Raw genomic sequence first — 27564 nt, 5'->3', positions numbered from 1 at the left:
ATAGTTTCAATATGATGAAAAAATAATTGCCATTTCTGTCGTGATACATTTATTCTGCCGAGCTTTCTGTTCATGAACGGACAAGACAGAAGACACACGAACCCTGCAATGTAAAATATTACTTTGTAAACTAGCCCTGAAGATGAGACCTAGTCCCTAGGTCGAAAGCTCGGCAGAATAAATGTATCACGACTGAAATGGTCATTATTTTTTCATCCTACACCGAATAAGTTGCCTCATTAACTAAAGATATCTCAAATATGTAAAAAATGTTGAATGAAATTTAAGCAGAAATGAAACTAAAAAGAATTTACTTAGTGTAATCTAGATCGATCAAAAGCCTACACAATCAAAAAACTTCAAAAATAACATTCATCACTTAGTTTAGTCGAAGCACTAATGTTCTACACTCACGAATTCTGTTGAGAGCATTCACGAATTTCTCTCGTCACAACTTGTGCATTGAAATTTTCTTCAAATATAAAACTTTTCCTTAAACATAATAATGAAGTAATTCTTCAATATTATACACGTAAAGTATAATTATAAAATGTAAAGTATATTATAAAATGTAAGAGAAGAAGTATAAGAGCTTCCTAAGAGTATAGTACGTGTGACAGAGGATAAAAGGTCATTATGAATGGTAAGATCAATGCGAACCGAAGAGCGTACACTATTTTCCTTAAGATTTTTGATTGGGGAGACTGAATTCGTTGACAATTGGAAAGGATCACGATTTCTGTAAAGTACAGATTGCTCCATCCCTTCTGCTATAGCAGTCTTTAATTTATTACAGAGTTTTTAGTTTTTTATCATTTTGTCAAGAGAAATGTTTCAATATTACGATCTAGATCATAATAATATAATGAGAGTACGTTGTTTATTGGAAATCGTAATTGTTCAAGAGAAAATACGAAAAATCAGATTCACTAAATTTGTAGTTACATTGAAAGATTTTCGCCAAAAGAAGCGATTACTAAATATCAAAATTTGAATTTTCTATGAGTTTTCATTAATGATTTTCATCTCATGATTTGTAAAAACATTTATCGAAAACAAATACTTTCGTTGAAAACTGAATAACATTTTACTTGATCGTAACACTTGGTAATTACTATAGGTAAGAAAAAGTAATTGAATTGTAACGAGTGCTTGGTGGATATTAAAGTAAGTGAAAAATTGAAGGGCCAAGTGACAAAGATAAGCAACATACCTTATGAAGCCGATACCAAAGGAAAGGCCTTGTTCACACAATACTTGCTCCAGCAAGTACATACTTCTCATTCTACTCCTCCTTGTAGGCAGGTGTTCTTGTTACGAAATAGTCAAAAACCATTACCAGCAAAATGCAGAGCTAGTAACTTCTTATCTGTCCTATCTACCAAGCCATTTGATATTTCATTTACAATATTGCCGGAATCACCATCATAAATACCAAAGTTTTAATATATTTAACAACTTTTTCAAGTCCTAAAATTGATCATATACACATTGTCACCTGTTATTTTTTTCTTATGCTGGCTATATAACTGGTATATATTACCAGAGAAGTAACAAAATAAAACAAAAACATGAAAAGATTCTCCCAAAATACATAAACAATGGAAATTATAATTAATGTAATACATACGTATAGGTTACTTAATATCATTAAATAAGTTTCCTTTTTATTAAATCTGTATCTGTTGAATTAATGACCTCTTAGTTATACTGTTAAAGTAATATAAGTAGTCAATTTCATGTTCACGTCAAACTCGTTCTACAAGCGAATTAAGCTTATCGTACTCACCTTCCTCGACTTGGAATCTTTTCTTGTGGTTTTCGTTAAGAACTAACACTTCTCGAACTTTACTTTTTATAGGTCTTCGTAAAGGCTTAAGAATTTACTAGTCTTATGAAAATGGGGTTACGTCCGCAATGCGTAATAATATTTGTAATTTTGTCCGTAGTAGGACGTATTTTTACTACACCCCTTATCGGTTTCGGTCTTTCAACCATCTCAGAGGTAGAATGACCAGATTAGGGTAGGGGTTTCGACTTCAGCTATACTCCTTAGTCGCTCTACACTTTCTGACCAAGCAGACTGAGTATGGGAGGTTATGTGGTGTTACCCAAAATAATAACGAATTGTCAAACATTTGTAAAAATTATGAATTAAAATAATTGAAATCTAGGACTCGTTTAAAGGTTCTTTATGTTCAATGTTTTTTTTTTTTTATTCTCTGAGAGTAATATTTTAGAACTGAGAAGTTGAAAACATATTATATGCGGGAAGGGGCGCGAAAATTCAAATTTGAAATACGAACATTGTTGCATTATCACTGAAATAATTATTGTTATATAAAATATGTGATTCAAATCAATTCAAAAATGCGTCAATGAGGACTATTTTTATCTTTTCTCCTAATTACACTGGAAGGTACCACTTTTGGTATTTCATAGTAATTATTAGAGGTGCAAAGCTAAAAGTACATGTTTGGTCGATATATTTTAAAAAACCTGTTGTAAAAGCGATTAGAAAAGGTGGCCAAAACACATAATTTCACTAGAATACTCATGTTTCCGTATATGGCAGTTAATATTATGGACAATGCAAGATGGTGTACGCTAGGTCAATCTATTTTAAGAAACAAGAAAGAAAAACTATTGGAAAACCATTATCTTTTCTTCTAACTTTACAGGAATGATGCTGGACCTGTATTTACTAGTTTAACACTACATCTAAAGCCAATGCTAGATTGTACGTATTGGGAAGATCTATTTTGAAACACTAGAAAGAAAAACCATTGGAAAATGTGGATCAGTAGTTTTGCAGGGGACAGCATCATCTCTGTAGCATTGCCTCATTATTAACTATCGTATACAGAAACCTCAAAATCTCAGTGAAATTCGGATTTTGTTACTAAACTATTTAGTTCAATTTTTCCAGTTGTTTTCACTCTCTATTTTTCAAAAATGATAGACTTTACAATTACAATCTAGCATTGGTCTTAATACTAACTATCACACAAGCAAAATTAGACGACAATTTTGACTTTTTCTATAGCTATTTTCCTCTAACATTTAAAAACAGATCGTACCAATACTCGAATGTACATTTTACAAAATAGAACCGCCGACATGTACAATCTAGCATTGCCATTAATATTAACGAATAAATGCAGAAACAGCAGCATTCTAGTGAATAAGTAGATTTTATTTTTTTATTTAACATGAATCCAGCTTTTTCCGCAATTGAAAGTTAAGAAGAAGTAAAAAACACTAGAAAACGTGAAAATTGATACCTAATTTCATAAGAAACCTCTTGTTTCGTAATTGATGTTTACTTCTAATTCTGATGTTGGAATTTACATGTAGGTACGACCTTTTTTTTTTTTACAATAAGATGTAAAAACGATTGGAAAAGTTGAAGTTCCAGCCAAATTTCACTGGAATGTTACAGTTTCTGCATTTGATAGGGAATATTAAGGCCAATACTAGATTGTACATCTTGGATCGATAAAATTTGAAAAACAAGGAGTAAAAACTAGTGGAAAAAGTAGAAATCTCCTCCTAATTTCACTGTATTGCTGCTGTTTGATAGTTAATATTAAGGCCAAAGCTACATTGTACTTCTTGGGTCAATCTATTTTGAAATACAAGAAGTAAAAACTAGTGAAAAAGTGGAAATAGTCTCTTAATTTCACTGGAATGTTACAGTTTTTGCATTTGATAGTTAATACTAAGGCGAATTGTAAATGGTACATGTTGGGTTGATCTATTTTGAAAAACAATTAGCAAAAACCATTGGAAAAAGCGGAAATAGTCACCTAATTTCACTGGAATGTTAGTATTTCTGCATTTGATAGTGAATATTAAGGGCAATTGTAAATGGTAAATGTTGGGTCGATCTATTTTGAAAAACAATAAGTAAGAACCATTGGAAAAAGCGGAAATAGCCCCCTAATTTCACTGGAATGTTGCTGTTTCTGCATTTGATAGTGAATATTAAGGACAATGGTAAATGGTGCATGTTAGGTCGATCTATTTTGAATAGCAAGAAGTAAAATTGATTGGAAATTTTACTTAGCCTCCTAAATTCTCTGGAATTCTGCTGTTTTTGACTTTGATAGGAAGACGATGGATATAAACGGAAATTGGGGCTAGATGAAAGAATTATGGTAGATCTTTTTCTTCATCTTCAGTGCGTGTAACAGGGGAATTAAAAGGAAATGTGGGAGAAATAGGCCAAGGTAAAGGGTGGTTTTCGGTAATGAAAACAACTATGTAGGTTAGCAAAAGATGTTACAAATAATGTTGACCTATTTCTACCCACTAAATGCCTAAATTGAAGGAAATGCGAGCTACTTAGGGCAGAAATATGATAGAAAAAGTGCGCCAGTTAATCAAACGAGATTATAAAGAGGCTGCCGAGAACTATTGCAGCAGAAAGTTATCTAGGCAGTATGTTGATAAACACGCCAGTAACAAAAGTTAAAGCCACAGTAATAAATATTTATATCCACGTTTAAATAAACAAACTCTTTTCCCACTTCACCACACTTCATACACGCCCCACTATTGAGTTTAAATGCATAAATCTTTTAAAACCATATTAATCAAACTTTACCAAAGTCCAATAACTATAAAATGGCTCCATAAAAATCTTCAAAATTTTTATATGTACACTAGCCTTCACTCATTAATATCCATGCCAATTTTCAAATGGTTACAAGCTTTACAAACCATACTTTTAAACAAAAATTTTAAGATCGATGTTCACTGTTCAAAAGTTAACCCAAGACTCCACGTTTCACATATATATTAAACATCTAAGCTTTTATAATTGAATCATAAATTTTCTTGTACCGTTAGAATAAGCACAATACGTCTTAAATATACTCTATGCTTAGGTTGTTTTCATTCAAACATTCAGATTTCTTAATATTGGTTAATTCGTATTAACACCGATCTATGCGTAATAACATTTTTGGGCGCTAATGGCCATAGACGTCGATGCGCCGGCAGAAAAAAAAAAAAAAAAAAAAAATTGTCAATTTTAAACAAACGCCAAAGAAAAGTCTAGCGGATGAAAATCTTTACGTAAGTTTGCTGCTTTTCGCGATATATCTTTGATCTTACTTGCAATAAATTTTTTTGGGGGGGAATTTTGAAGAATGAGGTGTACAATCTGGCTACGTTCAGTCGAATCATAGTCGAAGGAGGAGATCTGCTCTTCTTTAATAAGATGGCATGACCTCCCTAACGGCTTTACAAACCTTTGGACTATTATATCCAAAGGCTGCTAAGGCATCTTAGGAAAATTGAAAAGATATACAAACTGGCTCTGTTAGCCTGCTCAGAGGAGCAGTTGCCCGGGGGGCACCACGTGGAGGTAGAGCTCAGAATTTGGCCCCCCAAAATAATACCATTCTTGCCTTTATAAAACCGCATTCCAACTAGTTTTGACCCCCTATAAAGCAGGCTTAATAGCAAATGTCAATATTATTATTGGCATTATCACCTGCTAAGGTACTGGGTGAAAACCAGTGATTTTGGAATAAGGTTAGCCGCGAAAAAAATTTGGCATGAATGAAGTTCCGAAGAAGGATATTAGTAGTGGCCATATAAATGAATAATCATGATTCTATTTATTTATAAGATGACTAGTGTCATTTTGTCATGCACTAAATACATATTGCGCACTAAAGAATGGCTGGCTGGTTGATGTGTAGCTGAAAACCTTAACTAAAAAGCAAAATCTAAACTTTAAATTTGATATTACTTTATTTATCTAACTATATATTGTATTGGTCCACCTGAAAACCCTAACTAAAAAGCAAATCCTAAACTTTAATTTTGAAATTACTTTAACTATCTAATATGTTGTTCCTTTCCTTCCTCTAGGCATCCCTAACATGCCCTAATAAATGGAATCATAATTATGGATAAACTCGAAGTACTTATCGTTGACGGAAAAGATAGTTCGCAAATAAAATTTGGCCAAGTATAAGAAAATTAATTTTGATAAGGAGATTATAGAGTGTCACTCGCTGTAGGCAAGCCTAGAGCGAGTGACACGCTACTAATCGCGCCCGAACGTCATCGATATAACCACTATAATTCCCCAGTCTACTTTTTTGCTGTAGGTTGGTATTAATTGTAGTGATATGTAAGAATATCTTGCAGTTACATATCCATCGATATGTAACTTTGTGTCTTCGTCTTGACTCCCGGGGATTTTAACACGAACTCGGTTCCTGTAACAATAAGGAAAAATAATAAGTACATATATAAAAATGAACACTTTTTTTGAACTAAATTTTGACCAAAATGTTCAAATAATAAAACTCATTATTGTTCATAAATTCATAAAGTACTTTTGAAACAATTTATAGGCATTTGAATTTATTTGTTTCTTCAGCTAAAAGGACCAATATGCCCAAAATTAATTTAGAAAAGTTTAATTCAAGCCTCATCAAAACGTTCATACTAGTAGACATAAAAATGTATTTATATTCCAGTCAAAAAGAATTTAAAACTTACCTGGGCAGCTTAAATTTTCATTGAAGTAAAAAAAAAATGAACTTAGTTTGAATACATTCTTACTAATTGTAGTGATATTAATCATTCAAAAATCAACATTATTTAAATTAATTGATGCTAAAAATTAAAAAAAAAAAATCAGACAATACCTAGCACAAATTCATTAAATACGTAAGTACATACTACAAAGTCACCTAATGTCTTAAAGTTTACCTATTTACTTAAATTTTTAAAAAAAAGTTGATTTACAAATTTACACTACCTTCTTGAAGATAGTTTTATTCAACAAAATCTACTTTTACCATGCATTCAATTGAATGTGAGTTCAGACATGTCAGTACTGGTCAATTCTATTTTTTTCTTAATTTCTTTAAATTAAATTATGAAAACCATAAATATTTATATATTCTTCTTTCTTTCTAATACACTATTAGTAAATATAACAATTTGATGCAATATTATTAATTTATATTAAGAAAATGTACTTACTGCATAGAAGTGATGTTACCTCCACCAGAACCCGAGTTGCACTGTTATCTGCGAAAAGGTTATAATGGCCTTAACAAATGCGTAGTAGTTACATATGGTACTTTTTTTTTTATAATTATTGGAAATAATTTAATAAATGTAGATTTAAAAAAAAAAAAACTTTCAAGTATAATGTTGACTCAAAAATCACTTTTCTACGGTTGAATTATTTTTTAAATAATTTTATATTCTAGTAGGGAATACTTTTATGATGCCACACGCAGATGGTTACTATGTGGTATTTAGAAAATAAAATAGAATTGATAAATACTTCAATAATTCTAGTTTTTTTTTTCTCCTTCATTTAAAGTTTTTACTTCGTGTTTTTCAAAATAGATCGACACAACTTGTACAATCTAGCATTGAGCTAATTATCAACTATCAATAGCACAAACGCAGCCAACTATTGAAATTAGGAGACTATTTCCACCTTTTTCTCTTTTTCTAATAGTTATTACTTCGTTTTTCAAAATAGATCGACCCAATTTGTACAATCTAGCATTGAGCTTATTATCAACTATCAATAGCACAAACAGCAGCCAACTATTGAAATTAGGAGATTATTTTCACTTTCTCTAATGGTTTTTACTTCTTGATTAACAAAAGAGATCGTCCCATAATGTATAATGTATCATTATCCTTTATAGTAACTATAAAATGCAGAAACATCAGCATCACCAGTGAAATTAGAAGAAAATTTTCATTTTTTCATGATTATTTCTCCATACTTAAAAAAAAAGTACCTACATCTACATTCTTACATTGGGCTTAATATTAACTATCAAAAACAAAGCAGGAGTGTTCGAGTAAATTTATTGGACGATTTCTACTTATTCTAATGGTATTTGATTCTTGTTTTTCACAACAGATCGTCCCTTGTTGTTTTAAATTAAACGATTTTTAACAATAAATCTTTACAAACATGTTAAAAAAAACATCTTGAACAGTTTATTTTATTTTTTTGGAAATTATTTATTTCTTCCTGTTTTATTAATATTATTGTCCCATAATTATTAAAATAGTTTCATAAGATTGTTTGTTTCTAATAGACATAGCTTCTGAAGAGAGTGGAATTTATTAATGTATTATTTTATATTTGCTGTATTTAAATCAAAGAATAAATCAGAAAATTAAGTCCTTAAATTTAAATTAATGAAATTGGGCAACCTTGGAAATTATACATACTGTTTTTACTTTCAAATTAGGAATGGAAAAAATAGACGTATTAAGGGCATGCCAATTCTATCTAGCGGCGATTGCTTAAACTAGAAAGATGTAATTACATAGAAACTAGTTTCAGTGATTACCGCTAGGTAGCATGAACATGTACTTTGACACTATTAAAATAAACAAAACCCCTGAACAAAATTTAACTGTCCAGCAATGCAGCGGGATAAAAAGGTTATTCGGATTTGTCTAAGTATTCTTTTTATCATGTTGCAATAGTAATAATTTCCTTTATTTATTAAATATTCTTCATCCACGTTGATAAACATTTTATGTCGTCAATATTTTAAAAAGAAGTTTTCCTCTAAAAAAAAAAAATCGATGTTTAAAATGCCCTGTTTACTTCATAACTTGATGTTTTTTCATTTATGTTTGGTAGTTTTAAGATGATGCTGTAACTAAGTCAGTGAGAACTTCACATACCTTTGTAAGCTGATTGTGTTATCTATTTGCATCAAGCGTAATTTTCTAGGAAATTATGTAAAAAAACTTGTTTTTGTACCATTACTGCGTTAAGGTCTTGCAAGAAAACAACATGTTTTGTGTACACCTCTATTTTTAATTACGAGTTGATGTGATTAGAAGTTTTTATGAAATTTACATGTTTCCAAGACGGTTGATAGTGGATGCATTTTAAGTGTACGCATGTAATTTTAAAAAGTTGATTCTAGTCTTCATTATTTTGTTTCATAACAATGTTTCAACGGTCATAAGTAGATTTAGTTCATAACATAATAATTTTTGGTCGTCCTTATTGCTGTAAAAATATAGTAATACTAATTAGTAAATTAGATTATTCATCTGGAAATTATCAACTTCCACGTAAAAATTCACATTTCTCTCGTTTTAATAAAGAAAAATTTAATAACGTCCCTGAATTATGGACAACAGAAGTTTGCTGTAAGTTGAATGAGAGGTAAGTTCAATCAATAAATGAGGACACTTGAAATATCTCTTTTATCTAAAGAAAAATATTTTCCGGTTGAGCAAGGGTTCGCATGGTATCACATGATCGGCAAAAAACAATTTAAGATAGCCTTTATTTTATACCACATTGTAGACAATAACCTGTAGTCAAATCTTTATCTCCTAGGGAAAGGTATACCAGTTAGCATTATAAATCTATTGTTTTTATCGTCTTGAATCTCTAAATAAGCCCAAGCCAACATTTCATCAAAAGAAAAAAAATGTTTGTTTAATAAAATTAAAATCACAAAAATAGCGTACACTTGCAAGTTTGGTGCGGAATACTTCGGCAGCTGCTGAGAACCAAGACGGCTGTTCGCAGATATCAATTTAAAATGCTGAAATCATACATTTATTTTTACATTAAATTCATTTTATGGTTTCGCAGGAGCAGACCTTTACAAGGTCTTCAGAAGAGTGGAATCGAAAAAAGGAAGCTTTGCACGAAATTTAAGGTTATCAGCTCATACCAACGGATATTTATTTTTTGAAGTATCCTTGCAGTAGGAGAGCTTGTAATAATTACGTCGAATTACCGATAGGATTTGAATTTTGATAAAAAATACATGATTTCATGTCTACTGATATAAACTAATTAAAGAATGTAGTTTTTATTTTGTTTGTTTAACGTCTAAATAAAAGATGATTTTACACACCCTAGCACAATGTTCAAAATTATTTATTACAGATGTCTGAAAGAAATCCTCCCCAGGATAAAAGAAAATTGAAATATTTTTCAATTTTTTTATTTATTTGTTTTCTTTTTTACAATATAGAATTTGTCACGTATATAAAATGATAAGCATATCTCACTTGATACATTAGTAGACACATTCACTTTGCAAGTGTAGAAACAAGTTTTTAAAAAATTGATGTCTATTTTTTTTAGCTTTTTTTTGTTGAAATTTTGTCAAATTCTTTTATAATTTTGTTTCTCATTTTTAGGTCAAAAGTTAAATAAAATAATTTTTATTCGTATTTTAAAAAATTCTTTATAAAACGTTTTCCTTTTTTGTAACTAATATCATTTTAACATGGTCATCGCACAAAGGTAGTCGCTGTATGTATGTCTTAGTTCTGTTATTTTTATAATTATTACCTTTATTGAAGTACATTATTTTTAATTTAAATATACATGATCTATCAATAATTTTACCTATTTTAATAAAACATTTCTTTTTATTTTAACATGTTTTTCTTACATTCAATACCACTAAAAATATGGGAGTAATATTAAATTTTTATTTTGCATATTTACCTATAAATCACTTTATTACATTCTTTATTTATATTTAATTTATCCAGGCCCTCATTTGATATGTATGTAAAATTTGTTTGTTTGTTTTTTTTTAATTAATATTTTGTTTATATATTATGGATCTATTACTTTGGCAACTCTCTCGAATTCAAAACAAAACGTGCCTCACCAAATTGCAGCCTCTACTGAAGGAAGATACATGTTTGAAACATGTTGTAATTTATTTAAATTTCACATAGGTAGTAAATGATAATTATACAACAAAAATAGTTACTCCGTATTTATAAAAAAAAAAACAACTTAATTTTGTGTTACGTCATAATTGTTAAATATTACACTACCTAAAGGAGTGGGACATATTTCGAATGAGGAGATCGGTAAAATTAGGGGTATCTACTAACCTTTAGTTGAAGATAACATCGAAGATCCTCTAATCTGTATACTGAATTAGGCATCTATAATACAGGATTTAAGCCAAAATGTAAGTTGTCTAAGGCAGTTTTTTTTTTTTTTAAGAAAAGAATGTGTCAGGTCTTCATAATTTAGTTCGACTTTCATCCTGCGAAACTATTTTTGTGGACGGGACACAAATAACTATTCATCACAGATATCAAAGCAGTTTTAAGATATCGTCTGTATACTATCGAACAGATGTGAATTAAACTTGCCCAAAACGTCACAATCGGTTACATAGAGGTGTAACCTAGAAATAATAATAATAAAAAAAATGTCTCTACGATCAAAAGATCTATTGTGCCATCCTTCAGTGCGAATTTTCTATCGCAGAGTGCAGACATCTATAAAGTGAATGATGAGTGGGTGTCTAAACCCAAGTAGTTGCAAACAGTCACTAATTTTGCTGGCTTAGTTTGGATTGGGCATGGGCCAGAAGAGTCAACTGTGAGCTTAAAGATAACTGAATGAAGAAGCTAGGCAATCCACTTCCTTCTACAAGAACACATTGTGTAACGCTTCTTTTTTTATCTAGAAATTACAATAGGCCAATGCCGATATATTATTAGGCGTGCCCGTCCTTATGGAGAGTATACTTTTAATTGAACATGGTGACGTAATTTTAAAATTTCAATTTTATTGCTGTCATTTTTTTCCCCACATTGCCATTAACAACTTAGGTTGAGAATAAAATGTTAAAATTTTAAAGCGTTGACACATTATGGAAGGGGCCATTGTTGTTTTTTCCTACAGCACGTAGAGTACTATTCAATTTTAAATAGGCATAGGATCTCCTTCATTTAAAAAAAATAAAAAGATATCGTCATAAAATTAATACATAAAAACATATATATATATATGCCTCTTTCCTTTTTTCATTTTATTAAAATGTTTACGCTTATTACATCATTACTTTAGAAAACTGAAATTTACTTTAAAGGGCTCTCTTTTTCTCAATCTTATATTCATTTATTTAAGGGTTTATTTTATTCTATTGACAAATACAAAAGCTGTACACTTAATCTATTTAACTAGTTTTGTATACGTAGTTTTCTTCTTTTTTTTTTTTAACTAAAGTTTACTTTTTTTACACATAATACGTGAACAGAAAATTAGAAAGGAGGTATATATTATACACTTATTATTTATTTATTTAAGAAAATAAAAGATTTTTCAGTATCCACTTTTCCAGACAAGTGGAGGGGAGGAAGTATGAAAATTAAAAAAATAATATTGGAGTGATTTTTTTTTACACGATTATAGAAATTAGAGAAACATTAAAAACATTCAAAAATCTCCTAATATCAAAGTTCAATTTAAAGAATAGGGACACAGCATTTGAGCACACCGTAAGGCGACATCGCTAAATATATTCTTATCTTATGTATTTTATTCATATATGTATATATATATATTTTTTTTTGTATTTATAAGAATAATTATTAAAATTATATAAGAAAGTGTGTTTTACATAGGCCAAGCTGAAGCTCCACTAAAATTATATCTAAATACTTTCAAATATCACTACAGAAAACTTAAAAAATTTATCACCAAAACTGATAATACATTAAAAACCAACCACACAAACTAACCATAAAATTTGTTTTTTTTATTTTTTATAAATATCATTAAATTTTCATGAATTTAACTTTTATTTATTAAAACTCCAAAAATCTTCCTTTTGTTCTTTTTTAATTTTGTTGTGCTAATATTTTCAAAATGTAATATTAAAATATTTATTACTTCTTGTCTATTATATTTAATATTATATACAACAAACGTTTTTTAATCTTTCATATTTTATTTACCAAATTTTTTTTTTTCCAATGCATTAAAAAATAAGCATATTTTTTTTTATATTTTTTTAAATTTATTGTACTTTTAGTTTAAAACAAAGTTATTGTCATTTTTTATTATTATATTTATCAATAGATATATTTTTTAACTGTAATAAATTGGTTGAAAATCAATTTGATGGGTAGGACATGAAAACAAAATACTCGAGACCTTCCCAAGGGGAAGAATCAAATTTACTTCTTTCCATAATGAAAAAAAAAAAAATGCTCCCGAAATATGTCAACATCTTAAACTGGCCTATCACAAACTCTAAATTTGGAGTTCACACTTCAATCGACCAGCTAACAGAACAAAGCTGAATTTTACCAGTGGGTACAGAGAAAATATAGTTTTGATGAATCTCTAAAGTAATAAATCAAACGTTTCTCTGTAAATTCTCAACCTTCCCATAGAGAAGTCAGAAAAATAAGATATATTATATAAATCGCAAAAATGTGTTAAAGCTTGGATTGATGTCTTTCACTAAATGTTTAATGCAGAATATGTATACGTCTATTAAAACTACTATTAAAGCTAGTAGAATACCTAGAACCTCGGATCCTAGGAACCTAGAATACCAAGAATCTAGGCCATGACGAGTGAAAGATCTGTCAAAAAACATTCTGAATTTTTTCCGATTTGTTCTATTTTTGTAATAGCCCATTTCTTCTTATTGTGTTTCCTTCCAGAAGGATTTGTCCCGACTAAAAAGAAGAAGCAGTCACACACACAAAAAAAAAGGTCAATAATTTATAAATACCAGCATCCTCATTACACAACTCTGCTGTATTTCTTCTCCTCAACATTTCCAACCATCCAAATCCCATAATCTTCTCTTTAAATACTTCAGGGTCGGAGGTGAAATAGGTTAATTAGCACTGCTAAATCGATGGAAGCAAGTCAAATCCGAAATAGAACGAAAGATGCAAAAAAAAAAGAGGAATCACTTTATAGTGATTATAGTTATAGGGTATCGCTAGCATAGACAGGAAAGGATAACAAATAATGGTGTACGGAAGTGACTCCAGAGAACAGAGAATTTTCGATACCTACTAAAACCTCTACTGCCTACCTGGGTTTGAGATTTCATTAACAATATTAATTGGCAAAAATAGCGACATTGTGAGGTAAGACTTTTAATGAAGAATGAACACGTCATTGAGAGTTCTCTGTGCCTGAAATTATTCGAACTAACTAAGCAGCCCTATTTAAAATAGGATATTTCTTTCTTTATGGTAATTCTCCTCAAGCAGAGAATTGTGTAGAAATGGAATTGCCTTTAAAATATTTAAAGATGTTAACTAGAAGTAGGAAATTCTCCGGTACATATGGAAATTTATTAACACTAGATTTCACATTAAATTTAAAATTTAATTTCCTTTCTTTTAAATAAAATAACACGTACATTATTTAAATTAGGTTGCATGGTTGGTTATTCAAACTGCCTTTGAAATACCATCTCATAACTCTCTCAACTACAGTCTATTCGAGCAATTATCAGTGCCAATTATATATTTATATTTGTATATAATATGAATATTTTATGAGTCTTAACAGGTAACTTTGTTCTAAATACTACAACTTAGTAGTTTACTGAAACTAACAAAATTAAAATTAAGATAAATAATTTCCTTTATGCTCGCTTAGGTACACATTCCTGTGAAGGTTAATTAACTAAAATGGTTAACTAAAAGTCTAAAAATGTTAATTATTAGTTGCCCAATGAAGAATTTCCTCCACGGAATATTTTAAATACATTTTTTTTTTTTTTTTAGAACATTGCGAATAGAAAACCAAAATAAAATAAAATTGAATTGATAAATATGCAAAAATAAGAATTAAATAAATTTTTAAGACTACCAGTTTAAAGTTTTTATATGTACACAATTGTTGCTTGCTTTTTGAAACATTGTTGCTCACATATACAAGTAACTTATATTTGTTAGAATTATATGTTTATATATATATATATATATATTATACATTACAAACTTATAACTGCACGCAGATATATCTTCTGATTCACTTTTTTCTTCCTATAATTTGTGTTTAGTTTACATATATCACAAACTTCTATTTAAGCATTCAACTAATATCTCTTTAATTTATTTTTGTATATTTATATATGTGTATTCACACACATACACATACATTTATTTTTACACATGTTATAAGTAAAAATACCTCTCTTATTACTATTTAAATAGAAAGGTATTAAACTGTAATTACTCTAAATAACTTAAAAAACATTTATTTGCGTAATCATTTCACTAAATATTTTTTACATTGACTATAGAAGAAAAATAAAAGAAAATACGGAAATATCCTTTATCTTTGGGTTTTTCATCTCTTTTCTCTAAGAGAAGTGAAAGTGAATTTTTGTATAAAGCTAATGTTTAAATAAATTTAATTAAAAAACAAAGATCACATTTATTAAGATTTCAGTGTTTTTAAAAAATGTTTTTCATTTATTTTTTTAATTTTTTGTTCGTTAATTGATTCTATCTAAAGGTTTTTTTCCTATTGTACATAGAATATATATATATATATATAATATATTATATATATAAAATATATATTACAACTTTTTTACCCCAACTAAGTATATAAAATAAATACAACATTTACCTACAAGCGTATGGCATGATTTTATCATTTATAACTCATATTTTTTTAAGTATTTTATGGCTGTGTATTCTCTTCAAATGCTCAATTGTATATTATTACTACTGCACTATAAATCTTATGGTTAAATTCATTCCTGCTACGAAATGAAAAAAAATAAATTTTCAGATTCCAGAAAGATAAAAAAAAAAAAAAAATCAGAACAGGATTTTATTAATATTTAATAATTTACATGCAAAAAATCATTCGGTTGCACGAACAAATTCTAAAAAATTAAGAGGTGTATGAGACGCAACAGTAAAAATGATTAGGTAATAGGTATCAACAACTTTTTCAGTTGAAGAACACTCATAGTAAATCCTTAAGGGGGAATCTCATGTCACTAATTTAAAAAACTTTCTCTTAAAACGATTCTGAACTTTCTACACTTCCTTAAAAATCCGAAGAACATCTTTGATCCTTATTAACATTTTATAAACCCTAAAACGGAACAAAATGATCCATACAAAGTTATAGTTCAAGGTATATGTGTTGCATTATTTCAAGTAGGCTTTACTTCCAACTGGCTACCAGATGTGCAGACGGGGCGAACAGTTTTATTATAAATTTATTTTAACCAATTAAACAAAATTCTAGATTAAGACCGGAAATGGAATCCATTACAATAAATTTTAGCTTTGCGGATCATGACTAACCGATCGGCGCCTTATATGATTGTATAAGTTAAATTAATGAAAATAATACAGTCTATTTAGAGAAAATCTCAAAAAGATAAAAGATAAAAATCCATTTTGTGAAGTGGTACTGAAAATTGACTGATATTCTTCGAAATCGAAATTTTAGCAACCCTACTTAATGTTACACAAGTGATTGGACCGTACATTACACTAAAGTGGTAATTTAAAGAGATATCTACCCATCCTCCTCAACCTCTAGGGCCTCTTTACCGAATTTTTCTGGACAAATGCTTTAAAAAAAAGTGCATCTTTATGAAAATCTCTAAATCGATATTTCCAGCTGAGAGATTTTCATTTTGAATGCAGAATTGATTCAACTGCAAAATAGATAATATACATACTAGCAAGAAGAATAATTACAGCACAGCTTTATTGTTTTATAAACAAACAAAAAACTATATAGCCATTTATCTCAACAAGTCTTTGACTGTTCTACACACATGCACATAATTTGTACAAATAAGTTTTGTTAATTATCAATAATAATTCATTACAAGGTACATAAATAAGAGACAGGCTTTATGATTTGCAATTAAAAGAGATACATTCTACTACAGGCACTATATAAATTATTTACTGAAGTTACTCTTTTTTTTCAATATAAAGTGTGTTATGTTTTTTAATTTTTTAATATATATATATATATTTTTTTTTATTTATTAAAAATACTAATTGACTGTGCGCATTGAAAACCTAGTTATTGTGCGAATCGTTTTTGGTTCTTTATTTTTAAATCTTTTTGTAACGATTTTCTTTTCTTTTTGTTTTGTTTGTGTGTGAGTGTTTTGATTTTAAATTATATCAGACACTGATGGAAACTAAGAAAAAGTAAATAAATTTAAGGAACAGGACTTGGAAGATTATTACCTAAATATGGTGGACCTCTATATATCGAAGTAATGTCACACACTATTGAAGTTTTTTTTGAACATTTACAACCAGACACTGATATTATTATTATTATTAAACTAGCTTTAAGCACATTTATTTCTCACCAATGTATTATATATTTTATTTTATATAAGTGTTTGTATATATATTCAAAATTACACCTAGATTACTTTTTCTCTCTTTCTCTTTTGGACGCTATTTATTGATATGTTTTTTAAATATATATTTTTTAGGTATATTTTCTTTTTTAATTAATTGATATATATTATGTTTATTTTAATTACAAAAACATTGCAACTGTTTAAATACAGTTGCAATGAGTCCACTGAAGATAATCTTTGCTTTTTATTTTGAAACTAGGCCTTATTTAGGTCGTGATATTTGGTGATAAGGGTGGGATAGTTTGCATTCGGTGAAACTAGCTTACAGAAACGGTTAAATTATTTAAAAAAAAAAAATCATTTTTATTTTTTGCCAGACGCTATCATTTCGCGGCTCTACATGCTAAGATGATTATATAGGAAAACTAAAATAAAACTACGGTTTGGTGATTGATAAATTTAGATATACATCTTAATCTCAATGCTTTGACACTCTATTCATCAAAATAGAAATGATGAATTACAATTTTAACACCAAAGTCAATGATCAGTATAGGAGCAAAATACTCGTATAACCAAGAAGTGAAATAACTTATAAAGAAATTACATATTTAACTGAATTGATTAAGCATTCGAATTCCCTTTGAACAGCACAAATAAATGACCACGATTATTACAAATCATTTTAGATGTAGAGCCAAAATACCAATTAGATATGAACAAAATAATAATGTAAGAAGTAACTATGCAAAAGGTCTTCTTCTTTATTTAAATCTAAGCTGTTAAAAATATATAAAGAATTATTTTAAACTTTTGATTTCAAAACAGTTAAAAAAAAATTATTTCTTTTTTGTTTTTAAATTTTAGAATTGGTTAATCTATTTTTTTTTTGTTCTTTTTAACTAGTAATAAGCATAAAAAAGTGGAGAATTGAGCTAATAAGTTATTGTTATATGGTACCAGATTGTCCTATGTGTTCCCTACAATTAATTAGGCGTTTCTTTTACCGTGTTTAAAAGTGGACATTTTCTTTTTCTTTGTTTTTATAGATAGCTATAAACACAGTGAGCAAATTCTATTCAGGCAGATTTTGGAATTTTGAACATAACAATAAATATTTAAAGAAAAAGTAGATATATTAAATTCGGAAATTCTATTTATTAATGCAGTAGCGAAATCCTGAATTTTGATCAAAGGCCTGAAGACGAGTACTTTTCTTTTTTCATTTTTAATCAAGTCTAATTTTGTATACAAATTAAAAAAGGTTTCTCAAATAAATATTCGATTATGACTTCGTCAAAAATATTTTTAAAGAGCAAAACTGCCAAATAAAACAATAATATAACGATGATATATTATAAATTGTATTGATTCACATGACATTGTAAGAGAAGGATACAGTAGACGTAAACTGAAATGTTGTTAATGTACACATGAGTTAAGGGATACTTCCTTCAAATTTCTGCCAGATGTATAGTTTCCATTAAAGTTAGCCGATTCCATAAGTGGATGGAGAACATACACAATGCTGATAAGTTATGTACAATAACTGTTGTATGCATACAGTCAAATACCCGCGTCTTATAATTCTGATTATTAGATGTATATATTCTATTTCATCTAAAACTAATGAAAGAAATATAAGGCATGAGGTATATGTAATTGGTTTAATGAAGAATACGCGGCTGCATTATTAAGAGCCTGCTTTTTTCAAAAACAAATTTTTAAATTTTAATAAAAAAAATAGAGAGATCCGCCTATAACAGAAACTAATTCCAAAATCTGCTAAAATAAGTTTTATTAATTCAGTTAATTTTATTTTTAATGGGTTCCACAAAAAGCAATTTTAGGTTTAATATATAATATTACTAATATGCTCTCTATATTTTTAAATGACACCTATTATACATTTTTTTTAAAAAATACATTTGCATTTTTCTTTTAATTTGGATTAAATTTTTGAATTTTTAATGAATAACATTGGTAAAAATATTGTAAAAAAATTTATAAATACACGTATGCATAAAAAAAAATATAGAATTTTCCGTTTGATTAGTGAATGTAATAAAATAAATGTTTTTTGTAATGATCAATAGAAAACCTTATTATCAAAGTTTTTTCAGGTAAGTTCATTTATAATATTATTACCATGGTTATTCTTATTGTTTTTTTTTTTGCATTATTTTTATTATTAGTTATGTTTTTACCCTGAAAATGGACTATTTGAAGGCTACATACAAACATGGTACAGATTAATTTTACTTAAATTCTAGAAAATTTATGATTTATGATATGTATTATAAGATATGTGTTTTGTTTTATATTTTACCTGTTTCCTTTTGTAGATTAAATGATATGCCTTCATTTTTTTTACCATAAAAATATGAACATTTTATCTTTTCACATTTAAAAAAAAAAAAAATAAAGTTTTTTCAGAATTACAAATATAAACCATTTTTTCTTCTTTTTTAAAAGTCTATTTCTTAATATTAATTTATTTTATTTTTAAGATTCATAGTATTAAACCATTCTTTATACTTTTTGCCCATATATTATGCATTCATTGTAGGTACAAATGAGGTATTAGACATAAATTGCTGAGAAAATATGTCTACAATTTTTTATTAAAGAAAGTCTGTACTTTTGTTTTGTTTTCTCTTTCTCTCAGCTTTTAGAAAATAGAAAAAGATGATTACTATAGAAATACTTTTAGCGTTTTTTTGATATGTAAATGTTTTATATATTTTTTATCACATAAAAATATTTATTTAATTATATATGTATAACAAAATTTCTTCAAATTTTGTAATAAAGATTTATTATTTCACTTTAGAAATCTTTTATATGTTTTTGATAAGATATAGAAATCCCCCCGAAATTAGCAAAATATCACCTGGACTTTATAGTATTTTTTTGTTTATTAAGGATAAGTCCCATTTTAGAAAAACAAAATTTAAGTTTTTTTTTCCTAATAGCACAGACAAACCAATCTGAGACCTAACTTAATGTCTTGTTAAAACAGCTGGTGCAGTATGTTCAACTACCTCTTTGTGGCCAAGTGAACTGTGCAACTGCAAAAATACGTACTTTTTTTTGCCACAATTACATCAATTGCTCAAATTTTCTTCCTTTATCATAAATTCTCACTTGTTTTTTCTTTTAAAAACCTATTTCAATCTACATATCCGTTATAAATGATACCATTATTACGAATAATTCTAAAATAATACATATTTGTAGATTACCCTTGACAACTGTTGTTGCGCTACTACTGTTGGACGCTTGTTGTGGCATGCTCATGTTGCTCAACGATCCAATTACCTCGGATACATCACCGTTACAACCGTAATTCCCATCTGAAAATTTAATTTTAATCTCAATATTTGTGCAATAAAGTTATCATTGCCAACACTTCATTAAAAGAAACTCTCATTCAAAAAAAAAATAATTTCTTTATTTTAGTCTAATTCTTTCTTCGATAACGTTCTTGAATTTTTCCACCTGAAGTAATTTTTAAGTATATTAATCAGACAACCTAAACATTTACTAAATGATGTTACAGTGCAAACGCTGTTTATTTTATTACTATCATAGAAACACCACTATCATAGATTCCATTTAAAAGAAAATAAATCATACCAGGATGTTCTTTAAGTCTTGGGAAGAAATCATTCCAGAAAGCGCATGCTGTCGCCTTTGGCCCCCAACCGGTACCATGTTTCTCAGCGTCGAAGATATAATACAACGGTTGTTCCCTAGTATAAGTTGGCCAGTTCTCATCATCTGGTACAGGTTTACTAAAAAGATTTAAATGGAATAAACTTGCCTGCCAATTTCAAACAAAAAATTTATGAAATAGAAGTAGCAAAGTTTAAATTAAAGTTTTAAGTAAATCAAATCCTTATAAAATATGTGAAGTAAAATGTAGAAAAAGGATGAAATTCTTAAACAACATTAATAGTTTATAACAAGTTTGTTCTATCAGAAACTCTGAAAGGTTTTAGACTGTATACTATTCAAAATGTCTAGTACAGTCAACTGTACGGAGCATTCGCACTGAGAATCAAAGGTTTCAACAAAATTCAAACCTCTTTCTAGCTTCTCGCTGGCAGTTCCAACAAAATTCAGTCGAACTCAAACTGTTTTGTAATTAACGAAGGCAGTCATAAACTTAAACCTGGAACGAACCTAACAATAATAGTGTAAATTTCAAAAAATATTAAGCCTAATTCGAGTCCAACAGACCATTCTTGAATTTTCTCTCTTAGTAAGAAAATCTTTTCAACTCTATCTCCGGAGCTGAAAATGGTTATTTGAAAAAGAGAGAACACTAACCAGAGGTCGCCAGCAGAGCAATGTAAAAGCAGCGGGCGGATGCTTGTGTCCCAGATGATGACGCGTCAATATAAAGAATAGAAAATAGTAAAACTAACCCAGTTAATGCAAATCTGGAAAACGCTTTCATAATTCTCAGACTGAGGTCCCTTTCTCTGGCGTTATACTGATAGGACATGTTAAGAGGCTGACCAAACACGTAGGCCACTTCGTCGCCATGCATTACACCCATCCACTCTCCCCAGAGACTGGTACTAGTTCTCTGTTTTAACAGATATTCATAGACATAATAAATATATAATATACGCATGTGTACATAAAATAGTAAATACATTTTAAAAAGCGTGAGCATTTGTTTACATTTGAGAAAAAAATCAGGGAAACTCTTTCAGAAACGGTCTTCCTATTGAGAAAAGGTTTCTGGATCTCTACGAAGTTGCTCGCTCAAATTGCTGGATAGATCGAAGTTTAGAGAAATATTTACACAAATCGTTTATCGTTTATAAAGGAACTAAATTTTTCCTAAGAAGAAGAAGAATGTTGAAAAATAGTATAATTGAGGAATACCAAGAGAGATCAAATAGTGAGGAAAACGTAATATGAGCACGACAATAAAAATGAACTGATAAAGACAATTAGTGATAAGTTTGATAGTAAAATTAATAGCAATTATTTAAAACTCGTCTTTAATAAAAGTGACAAGATTCAAATGTTGCACAAGGATAAAAAAAAAGTTGGTATACATTTTATAAAAGAGAAAAGATTCAATTCTTTTACAAACAATAATATAAGGAAGATAAAGAGCGCTGGATTAAACGTAACTTTCAATATAATGTAACTGAAATTACTCTTATTCAATATAGTTGACCATAAAGACTAGTTCATTAGCGTTTGAATTTTAAACAACCGGCCCGAAATAAATTTAGAAATCAAATGCGCTATAAGTACGTGTTTTACAAAAACCAAGTGGTAATAATTTCTTAATTAAACAGTGCTAGTAATTAAACAAACTGTGGTCAAGTGTTAAAAGCCAAAAGACATAAAATTTACAAATTTAGCGTTTGTTGCTACATATCTAGCAGGCAGGCACAAAATTCCTTCAATTATTTTACAATGTAAGACCGAGCTTCATTATGGGATTATATTAATCCACTATCGTAGTAGTTCAACTTAGTTAATTGAAAGTAAAGTATTTTATTGAATAACACAGTTCAAGATACGGTAAAGCAACTCGAATTTTATGTTTTGAATAACTCAATTAGGAGAACGAGAACACAAAGATTAATATAATTTTTTTTAAATAAAAAGCCAAAACACAACATACAGCAACTAAATACTCTTAAATTAGGTTAAAAAATGGTTTCGTGCTTAGGGATTTTTTTCCTTTTTATAATTGGACTAACTGTACATTTAAATTGTATTGTACATTCCAAAATTGTTCGCCAGAAGTCAACGAAAATTGTTTAACTTTATATATATTTAGCAAATAAATTTGTTTCTGTTCTATTATAATAAAATATAAATAACCTGTGTAAAATAGTAGTAATACACTTTGAGACCATGTTGAGCAAATTGTTGTGCAAATAGATTGGTAGGGCAGATAAAGAAATAATCTCCTACAACATCTCCAATCATTTTTTGATTTATGTAACCATTATGTATGTTATCCCAATCAGTGTACTGTAAAAAAATACAAAAATATAGGGATCATAAAAAAATAAAAATAAAATAAGATATATAAATAAAACGTACCTTATATATTATGGCATCCCTTTCTAGTTTGGTCATATTTTTAAATATTGTATTTATTATATCTAAAAATTTATCCCTTGTTAGATAACTCTGTTCATCCTTATCGAAATAGTCTATAAAATCGTATAGTATAAAATACGTCCCTGGAAAAAACAAAGATTTTTTTTCATTCAAAATTTAAAACAAAAATAGAAGAAATCTGTATGAAATGTTTACAAAACTTTCTCTTATGGTTACAATTAGAAATCTCTCAAAAAATGTAGACACTCTAAATAATAAATACATAGACTCCTTAAAAATTATACATAAACTTTTTAAATATTTTACTTCTGTGATTTCTGATTTAAAAAACAAAAGAAGAAGAAGAAAAAAAAGAACCTACACAAAAACACTGGAATCCGTTTAGAGAAAAATTTACAACTTAACCAAATTCGTTAAGAATAAAATAATAAAGTCAATTTAGTCATGATTTTATTTTGCCGAATTTTCGACCAAGGGGACAAGGTCATCTTCAAGGCTGTATAACATATTTAATAATATAGTTATAATCACTGCTACATTCCAATTCAGTGAGAGAAGAACCTTCACGTACCCTGCTTAAACTATTTTATCAATCTTTTGCCTGGAAGATGACGATCTTTGTTACACTGTTTACTTTGGACGAACTGTATATTTTAATAAATTGGTGGTTGAAACTTCATTCCAAAATTGTTCGCCAGATGTCGACAAAAATTCTGTTTACATTGCTTTGATACAACAACAGCTAGTCCATGAATAAAAATTGTGCCAATGAAGCCAATCACAAAGCCTTCTATCTATCCAGGCTATCCTGTAAAAGTTAACCTGTTGGTATTCTGCTAAATCCCCCATTAATTTAGAGATAAAACTGGCTTCTCCAAGCTTAGCTTGACAATTTGAAAATACTTCCCTCTTTACAGCCCCTCTATCACTCCTCCTACAGACATCAGTATTCAATTACTCCAATGACCTAAGCCTGAAAGACCAATGACTACTCCCCCAAGAGTCACAAATCTTCCTTTGCTAAACTAAGAAAGCTAACCTCCAACTCCAAAAAGGCCGGTTTGTTTCTGTCAGGAATCAACTAAATAAACCGATTTACGTTATTGCTCTATTCCATTAGCTTCACGAGGGCACCCTAGTCCAAACGACTAACGCTGATTTTATTGTGCCAATCAAAACCTTATTTATTACTCATTACTAATTAAATTAGTTCACATACTTGTACTCTCAATTTTAACGTGAGCCCCTCCGAATACTTTAAACCGCACCCTTGTTTACAAAACGTCCTGAAATGACCCCCAATTGTCTCTGCTAAGAAAGATATAGTCTGAAAAGTAATAATTATTGTATAAAAGTGCTATTTACAGCACAATATAAATAAATTAAAATGACAAAAAAAAGAAAGAAAAAGATTTTTCAAAACCTTCATCAAAGAAGAAATTGAAACAAGATAATTAAGATTAAATTATACAAACAAAAGAGAATATTAAAAGGAACTAGACAAAAAAGTCAAGGCTTAATAGCATTTTGTATATATTTTATAGAGCTAAGAAAAGTAGTAAAGGGACGTCAATAAATTAGGAAAGTGTAGGCTATGTTGTAATAAGAGTGACGTATTGGTCGGATAAGTCCATCAGGTGACCCACTTACTAACGTTTAAACAAAGGTCATGTAGATATCCTCTTCTCTTTATCGATCACACAAAAAGACCGACCGGCACACAAATAAACACGTGGCCAACAGCTGTTCTAACTTTATTAATAAAGCTAAATGTTATTACAAGGTAAATTCTTGAGAAATTTAATTATATTGACACCAAATTAAAGACTCAGTAGGAAATACAATTCGTCATTGTATTATTCTGTTTCCGAACATAACGACTTAATTACTTAATAGATTAGACAAAGAAGTTATTGGCTATTTGAACAAATCGAGATAACCTAAAAGAAAATTAGCCTAAGTTGCTCCACCATAATCCGATCAAACTTCAAACTACTAAAACTAACTACTCCTAGATAACTAAAAGATATCAAAGAAACCTAACTTCCTAAATAATCAGTCAAAAGAAGAACGGGTGTCCCTCCTCTGTCTCGCAACCTACAAAGAAGATATCAGGCAAGAGCCCCATTGTAAACAACTGCCTATAAAGCTCATCCATAAAGTTAAAAGGCCGACCTCCCCGGAGAACCCCATCGTACATGCGCCAACCACACATACCAACCGATGGTTCGGGACCAATAAGTGGTTCTAAGGTACATCTCGTTACCCGAAATCCCCACATGACCAAGCACCTAGTTTAGAAGATCATTAACAACAGTAGCTAGCTCTTCCCGAATCCAGAGAGTAATGACGAGGTCTGACTGAACATCTATTCGAAATTTCTCCGAATCCATCAACCCAAGTAATCTTTACTTCTTAAGAGTTTCTCCATTTAATCGGAACTACCAAAACATTCTCACACTTTCATTTGGAACATTTCTTTGGGCGATCAGGTTTATGGAGAGCGGTCAGCTAAGGATCCCTAAAAAGTATCAAAATACCATAGGTTCTATTGATAACATATGGCTGAAGAGTTGAGTGTTTAAAAATACCAATTACAACGTCTAATATTAAAATCAAATCTCATCAAAACTGTTTAGCATCTTCACTAATCTGTTTAGATTATTGTTATTATTGTTAATCCTCCACGAATTTAGGTTTGTAAGGAGATCCATAAAAATTAACATATATTGAATTAATCGTAATGCTATTTAGGATTGGAATGTTTATTAATCAATTCACCAAACACGAACATAATTACTAAAACTGCCAATACGGGCGACGTATTAAATATTCATTTCCACTGCGATTCGGCCTAAAAAGAGAGATAGACCTATTTATCAATTTTGCTATCTAAAACCCCGGAAAAGTTTAAAAGCCAGAATTATGATTATTAGTATTGATTTTATTCATTTGTAATAATTCTTTTACCTTTCTGAGGGTTAAAAAAATTTAGTTTTTACTTTTAATACAACATAATGATATCACTCATTTAAGATATTGCATTTATTTTTATTGAATTATCCAACATAATGTTAATGCTCATCTTAATTGCGATTACCTTTCTGTTATAATTTGAGTTTGATTTCAAAATAGCAAAACTATAAATAATTAAAATCCATTCAATTAAGTATTCTTACATTTTTTTGGTTAAAAATATTTGTATCAAATATTACAAAATGTAAATTACTTTAAAAAAAAATACAGAGATAAGTAAGTGACCTACATTTAAAACAGAAATAAACACAAGTTGAACTTGTCACTGTCGACCTTGTCTCCCCTATATCGATTTCATCAATCTAGTTCTAATAGAATAATTATTAATAGTTATACATTTTCAGCTTACAGAAAACCAAACATATTTTTTAATAAATATATGGAGGGGAGAGAGAGAGAGAGAGAGAGAGAGAGAGAGAGAATGCTCTAAAACTTTTTGTAAAAAGACACCTCAAAGAAATCAAAAATTTGTCTCAATCGTATTACTTCCTGTAAATACAATTTAGACAAAGAATATTATTTCGCTTGACACACAGTTCACAAAGGTTAATTACTAACAATCTTCAGAATTTGTACCTTTTATTTAAAGAAGGTGAAAGAGATAGCGATTTATATTTAAAATGGTCTTCTGTAACAGCCCCACACCCTTTATGTAAATAATGGATGACCTTTAATGGAGAATAGTATTAATATGGATGCTGTTCACCTCCTCTCTGCTTAGTATTAACTAGAATTTCAATTTAAGGAATACTAACTTAATTTCAGCTAATTAATAAAAACCAATATGCCTTTTTTAAAACTTTAAATAAATAAATAAACACAACTTTTTTTGCAAAAAAAATAAAAGAAAAGAAAGAGAGACAATCTCAAAAACAAATGATTCCTCCTTTCAGGTCAGAGAATTATTTTAAAAAACATGGGTCAACTTGAATCACCAACCCACTTTCATTTATACAACTGTAGTTTTCAAAACTCTTCCGTGGCTGTAGACTTGATAAAACGAAGTGCACTATAGTTAAAACTGAACTTAGATTTTGGGGCTAACTTAATCTTTTGATATTTAAAATATTTAAATATATTAGATTTTATATATTGTTGTTATTAAAAATAATTTCTTTATAAAAAGAAAAATGTTGTTCGCAATAATTTCTTTATAAAAAGAAAAATGAATACAAAATTATAGTATGAGCATTTTGTCAAAAACTAAAATGAAAAAGTGTTTACAAATATTTTAAAACTTTTTTTTAAATTCAAATTTATACTATGTGGATAA

At 28.9% G+C, this 27564-nt stretch overlaps 1 protein-coding gene across 12 annotated transcripts in view; it reads right to left on the bottom strand.

Annotated features, from left to right (window-relative positions):
• Window positions 1–8897: 8897 nt before the first annotated feature.
• LOC141454157 (acetylcholinesterase-like) overlaps window positions 8898–27564 on the bottom strand; it is a 78199-nt gene continuing 59532 nt past the window's right edge. For 10 of the 12 annotated variants that reach the window (XM_074128082.1, XM_074128083.1, XM_074128078.1 and 7 more), the window contains 5 exons: window positions 23235–23377; window positions 23010–23162; window positions 21581–21744; window positions 20787–20944; window positions 9977–20503 (listed from right to left, as the gene is read on the bottom strand). In XM_074128082.1, the coding sequence (XP_073984183.1) occupies window positions 20325–20503; window positions 20787–20944; window positions 21581–21744; window positions 23010–23162; window positions 23235–23377 (797 nt within the window). In that variant the 3' untranslated portion in view covers window positions 9977–20324. Of the gene's footprint in view, window positions 9038–9301; window positions 9585–9976; window positions 20504–20786; window positions 20945–21580; window positions 21745–23009; window positions 23163–23234; window positions 23378–27564 lie in introns of those variants that run through there. The other 2 variants (XR_012458486.1, XM_074128089.1) reach the window with 2 other exon arrangements.

This window comes from Rhodnius prolixus, unplaced genomic scaffold (genome assembly GCF_049639745.1).
Source record: "Rhodnius prolixus isolate KJV_2025 unplaced genomic scaffold, Rpr scaffold_9, whole genome shotgun sequence".
NCBI classification, from domain to species: domain Eukaryota; kingdom Metazoa; phylum Arthropoda; class Insecta; order Hemiptera; family Reduviidae; genus Rhodnius; species Rhodnius prolixus.
The sequence above is the reverse complement of the archived record's forward strand: the minus strand, read 5'-3'. Positions and strand labels throughout refer to the sequence as shown.